Genomic DNA, 6,171 nt, shown 5'->3' with positions numbered 1-6,171 from the left:
ACTTGTGAGGCAGCAATCTGTTTGGTTTAATGAGGTTTTCAGGGCAGGCGGTAAACTATCGGGTTTGGTGGATGGTGCAAGCTAACCCTGTCATTACCCCTCTAATTATAGAAAATGACTGGAATGTCATTTTTCCAACTGTAAACTAATGGAAATTATATATGTATGTACCATTCATATCATTGTTCTTTTTTTTATAATATCAGCATCTGCCTTCACCATGTTGTGTCATTCAGCCCGGAGAGGCAACCGCAGCTGCTCTCCACCGATGCTCTCCGCAGCGCCACGCGCAGAGGCTTATGGGTAAAAAATAGTAGTCGATCACAACAAGGAGCCTCGGGTGTTGCCGACTGTGCTGGCGTTTGCTCAATAACAAAGCCTCGGGGGGCTACAGGGGACCAGCAGGTGGCATGGTGGTAAAAGAACTGGACTGGAGAGCCAAGCCAACGTGAGAACCGGTCTCTTTTCCCAAGTCTTATTTTCTTTTGTCTTTGTTCTCACTTTCAGGAACACAAGCTTTGCTTTGAGCGGAGGCTTAAAAATTCAATTTTCTCTCGCATTCCCTAGTCTAATTTAAACCTTTATATCTCCAAAACTATATACTTCACAAACACCAATGAGGACTTAAATTAAATGCGACACATGGGGCTTTGTAATGCTAAGCATTTACTTTTTCTTAAAAGTAAATATTTTCACTGTCTCTGATAGATTTAAGGAAGGAATCTGTACAAGTAATGAAAAAGGAAATGTTTTATTCTGATATATGTTCCCTCACCTCAGTATATCCTCGATGTGTCAGCACCACTGGCTGAGAAATTAAGTCTTTCAGAAGACAAATCAAACTTTATGAACCACCAAGTATATATGGGCCTCTTTTTGTTATGACAACATCACAAACATTTTCTATCGTTGTCTTATACCTGGGACTGTCGTCTGGACACACCAGTCAGAAATTCTTGGGAGGAATGGAAGATAGAGGCCACCATGATGGCACCAATCATAGTCAGAGTCACCATGTAAAGACCTGGAATTCCATTAAAAAAATTGCAAAAGTGACCAATCAGAGACCTGTGCCATGTTACCTCTTCCTTGCGTTTTTATGATGGAAACGGAGAGCTTCTGTCTTATGAGTATTCTTATCCATTAATTGCCACCCATTCATCTTCAGATATCCAATTTCTCAACACAGTACTGTTGCGTGGATTTCCATTTATTTGGTCTGAGACATCAGGTCCTGCATGGTAACATTCAGTCTGATAAAAAGTGCATTTGAAAACTGTCCAAAATGAACTGAGAGACACATTGCATTGTGGGAATCATGTACCCATGCCATCAGGTGCAGTCTGCAACTATCTTCATATGGTCTGTATGTAAAAGTTGTGCTCTATTTCCCCCCCCATTGCACGAAATGCAACCTTCAACTCTGGGGGACCTGAGCGCCTACAAGAAGTCCAGGAACGACATTCAAAAGGTTATCAGTTTGGCCAAGAGAGACTTCAGGGAGAGTGGAGTCAGACTATCAAGGCTCTGACCCCAAACAGGTGTGGTCTGCACACTATAACAGACTACAAAGACAGGAAAAGCAGTGATGTGCCTATGTCTGCCCCCTACTAGACGACCTCAACACATTCTACAATTGCTTTGAGGCAGGCAATACATTCCCTGCTGCGAAAATACCCGGTGACCATAACACCTGCCCTCTGGCTCCAACTACTCCCTTCAAGAGAACCAATGCAAGAAAGGTTTCAGGATCTGATGGCATCCATGGACATGTCCTGAGGGCCCGCACTGACCAGTTAGATGTTTTCATCGACATCTTTAGTCTGAGCCCAAGTGATCCCTACATGCAGACCACCATCATCCCCCTGTTTTCATGAAAGCTGTCTCCTACCTGAATGACTACTGCCTCACCCTGAAGTGCTTTGAGTGTCTCTCAGTGAATCCCACATCCGCTTCTACCAGATACCTTGGACTCAAACCAGTTTGCTTACTGCTCTAACAGATCCACCGATACCATCCCAATGGCACTACAATCTGCCCTGGAATACCCGAGGGGAAGAAGAAAGACACCTAAGTGCCGAGGCTGTTACAGCTCTGCATTCAGTACCAGTCTCCCTACAAGACTCATAGTCAAGCTGAAGGATCTGGGTCTTAAGTCACCTATTTAACTGACTTTTGGACTTCCTGACAGCCACATATCCCCCACCCTCAGCACTGGCACGCCACAGGAATGTGTGCTCAGCTCCTCCTTGTACTCCCTGTTCACCTATTGGAGCTCGACTTAGAGCAGTCACGTTTTCAAGTTTGTTGATACAGCCATCCTGGGACACACAGTGACACCTCATGGAGAGGTGGTCAGGTCACTTTCAACATGGTACAATGAAAGTCCCTCACTGAAGACCAAGGAGAATGAATTGGTGCTTTGGAGAGAACAAAAAGAGAAAAAGTTTACAGCCAGCTAATTTTACTGGAGCAGTTTAGGGAAAGTACTTTGAAGGGTATTCAAGCCAGAGGTGGGACTTGAACCTGTGACCTTTAGGTCTGAAGGCAGTAGCCTTTGGGGACTACGATACCAGCAGTGCTGCATTTTGAGGAATGCATCTTGCCAGTCAATACAAAGAAACAAAGCGGCAGGGAATCAACTTCAGAACAAAGTCGACTCAAGCATGATTTTTGTTAAGATTTATTCTGAATTCAGTTTTGCCATCAGCACAAAGAGGCAAAGTCAACTTCACAGAACTGCATGAGCCTTGAGTTCAGGCAGTGAAGACAGATCCTTTGAGATGTTGCAACAGCTCTGCAGTGTACAAGCAGCATCATGGTGCAGTTTCCCCTCAAAAGCAGCCATCCTCATGGCATGGCTAATAGTGATCCCGAATAACGATGGGTCCAGCAACAGCTTCTCCTTTGAAGTCTGGAAAGGAAAGGATTATTTAGCCCCAAATTCAAATAAATGAATCATCAATCAATCAATCCACAACTGGTCTTACCTGCTACATTTCTTCCCTTCACATTACAGGATGAGTCACAACAGCCACATACTTGGTCATCACCATCTGCAGATCCCCACCTATGAACAAGAGACCACTGAAGTTCCGTAGCATCAACAACATGACAGTAGCCATTCAACTGAACGAACCTATTTGCGGACACGGAATACGAGCAAGCCTTGTGCTGGGGGTCGGCCCTTTTGGAAGCCATGGTTGCTTTCAGAACGCACGTGATGTAGATCTGGGGGAAGAAAGGCTGGACTGCATGACAAGTTCCATAAACACTCCGAGATGAAATATGTTGAGCCTGCTTCAAGTTCAGTCAGTGAAGACTGATATGCACTTACAGAGCTCCTGGTCTCCTGCGAGAACCTGAAGGCATCCAGTTGCATTTGGAGCTTGTTGATCTGCTTCCTGGGGAGGAACTGGGAGCGGGATCCAGTCACCTTGGCATCAGTCAGGCACCTGACGATGTTTGCAGATTATGGACAGGTTTGTCATATGACCAGAGTACATGCAGTCTCTGTAACAGCAGGGACTAATGGGGGGGGGGGCAATAAATTCAATAGCCATTTTAGCATGCAAAGTGCTTCACTGATCATAATACAGTAGGTGGTACAGCCACACATGTTCACTAAGCTCCCTATACTAGAGGGGTTTCCCCCTCTACAGTGACATGTCCTGCTTCTGGTGTCTTTTTTTTGTTCCAGCATTATTGCTCTGGACCTGCACAAGCAGTAGTCTTCACATAGAGATAGAAAAAGCAGCAGGTTGCCAAGAACACCAGCCTCTTTGAAACTGAAAGTTCATGTGGAACCCATGTCAATTGGGTCAGTATCAGCATTCTCGCACCACCATGACATTAAGCTGATTCCTTTCAGCATAAAGCACCTTCTCAGCCTACATATATCACTGACCCCTCTGTATAGCCAAGTGATTTTACTAGAGCCATTTTTTTTTTTGGGGCCAAGTGTCTTGCTCAAGGGCATTATGGGCAGAGGTTGAATTAAAACCTTTGCATCCATAAGTAACACACAGTTTTGGTCACCACACTATCAGATGTCCCATGTAGTGTGGGAATGACTAGTAAGTGTTTGAAACATGAGGGGAAACCTTCAACAGTATGGCAGCCACATGCTCTGCAGCATGCCACAGGTATGCTCTTGGCCATAACTTTAGACAGCCCTGTGAACCAAGTTGTCTCCAGCCAAGGATGGCCTCACGCCCTCTGCATGCAAGGTAGCCGCTAGATAAGCATTAGATAGACCGATACCACAACAGTGAAAGAACATTTCCCTGCTTGAGGTATATACACAAGCTCTCGGTGTTCCTGTCATGCGCAACTTGCTTCCGTTTGCAATTGCAGCAATTCCTTCAGGATACAAGGGTAATCATTCCCTCGTCAACAAGAGGAATGCATCATTACATCCAACCCCTATTTCAGGCTACAGCCAATACAGAGAGGGAAATGACAGCATTGGAGAAGTCATACTTGCATGCAAGTACTCACCCATAATTCCCCACAAAGGCATATCTAGGGACAGACGTCACATCAGGTTCCAAGGTGGCCACACAGCTATCCACAAACACCCGCAGAGGCTGATGGTTGGCCACAACTACAGAAGCCTCGATGTTCAGGACATCTCCCAGAAAGTAGATGTTTGAAGCCCTCTCAAGTTCCCAGTTATCTAGAGAAAAGGACAGGAGCCCTTAAGACACACACAAAGACTCCAATTGAAGTAAGTTGGAGCATTTTACCCACCAGTCATGAGCTGGAGTGAAAACATCAAACGCTCCTCAGCAGACATAGCGGCAGAGTAGGGTACCCATGTTGGCATCACAGCATTGCTGCTCACATTGAGCCTCCTGCAAATAGGAAGGAGTAGCTAATAGCAGGGTAGAGCAAGTCCTACATTATTCCTTATGGATGGAGTTGCCCAGGTGTAGTTACTCATTGTAACCAAGTTCGGCTATATATCAGGAATATCTTCCTCCAGTTCTCATTACAGAATTAGACCAGACTCCTGACTCACCTCAAGTAATGGCACTCAACATTAATCACTGCACCATGAGACCGCACAATAGGGGTGGAACCGAGTCCTTCGGGCACATACACCAACGTGAAAGTGTAGATCAGGGAATCAGTCACCTGCATAGAGAAGAGGAGGCTCATCTACCCAATGTCAACTCCTTGCAACAGGTACGGTAGAATTCAGGAGGTCCCATACCGTCAGCGTACTTCCACAGCCATGTAGCTCTGACACGAACAGCAGAACCCCTCTGGAAGGATCCTGTCCAACTGGCACACAGCCTCCAAGGGTAATTTCTGATGGCTGGATCATCTGGCCATTACTCAGCATGTCCTGCTGTACCTCCACCAAAACCGAGTCTTCCCTGCATTCAACCTTCACTGCAGAAGGTTGAGCCAGAAACTGGGATTTCACAGAAAGTGGAACCTGGGCTGCTGGTTGCACCAGGGAAGCTGGTGCCGAGGACTGCCCTCCGTGAACCGGGAGAACTGCAGAAGCCTGCCTGTAGTGAGCTGGCAACACTGGCCTTACTGATTCAACCTGGACAGAAGGCTGGCTGTAAGGCAACTCAAACACTGGCTCAACAAGGTTAGAATTCTGTACCAGGGGATCCAACTGCACTGGCCTCATTGAAGAGAACTGAGGAGAAGACACTCCTTGGGGTTGCTGGGGAAAAGGGTACCTTTGAGGAACCCCACTTGCCAACAGAGAGGACTGTCCCTGGGCAGCTCGGTGGGCTGTCTGTAGCAAAGACTCCTGACTTGACAGCTGGGGAAAACTGCCCTGCTGGGAAACCTGGCCATTACACAAACAACCCAACAAAGCGAGGCCCACAAGCCACTGCAAAGAAGCCATTGCGCTAGTGTTAGTAACCAAAGAATCATGAAAGTAAGTGCTCTTCCAGCCAATTTTATACCAAACAGAACAGCTGTTGTTTTTCCAACAGCTGAACCATCTTACAATTTGACCAATTTTGTTCCATCCCTGAAGCGTTACCCAATTGTTTCACTTACTGATTTTTAATCGCCTTCAGTTGCCTGTTTAGGTCTCCATTGTTCAAGGACATTAAATGTCCAGGATGTCTCTCAGATCATACATGTTGGGAGCTCTCAAAGCTACCAGTCATCTGTACAGGAGAGAAGATTCTCCTT

General features: G+C 46.1%; 1 protein-coding gene across 1 annotated transcript; it reads right to left on the bottom strand.

Annotated features, from left to right (window-relative positions):
- Positions 1-2,670: 2,670 nt before the first annotated feature.
- Positions 2,671-5,894, bottom strand: LOC114911321 (zona pellucida sperm-binding protein 3-like). The gene is made up of 8 exons (XM_029255121.1): positions 5,219-5,894; positions 5,024-5,139; positions 4,753-4,856; positions 4,501-4,678; positions 3,338-3,455; positions 3,140-3,231; positions 2,991-3,070; positions 2,671-2,914 (listed from the first exon to the last, which is right to left on the bottom strand). The coding sequence occupies exons 1-8, from the start codon at positions 5,873-5,875 to the stop codon at positions 2,862-2,864; spliced, it is 1,398 nt and encodes a 465-aa protein (XP_029110954.1). The 5' UTR covers positions 5,876-5,894; the 3' UTR covers positions 2,671-2,861.
- Positions 5,895-6,171: the final 277 nt, after the last annotated feature.

Source organism: Scleropages formosus, chromosome 9, assembly GCF_900964775.1.
Source record: "Scleropages formosus chromosome 9, fSclFor1.1, whole genome shotgun sequence".
In the NCBI taxonomy this organism is placed as follows: Eukaryota; Metazoa; Chordata; class Actinopteri; order Osteoglossiformes; family Osteoglossidae; genus Scleropages; species Scleropages formosus.
Note: the sequence above shows the minus strand (reverse complement) of the source record. Positions and strands in the feature narration are given on the sequence as shown.

Bases quoted from the DNA above. Each gene is read 5' to 3' on its own strand.
- LOC114911321 (XM_029255121.1), bottom strand. From the start codon at position 5,875: ATGGCTTCTTTGCAGTGGCTTGTGGGCCTCGCTTTGTTGGGTTGTTTG. The intron at 4,679-4,752 runs GTGGGTAAAATG...CCTTTTCTCTAG, and splicing joins TTCACTCCAGCTCATGACTG to ATAACTGGGAACTTGAGAGG. The intron at 3,071-3,139 runs GTTCGTTCAGTT...TCTTGTTCATAG, and splicing joins TATTCCGTGTCCGCAAATAG to GTGGGGATCTGCAGATGGTG.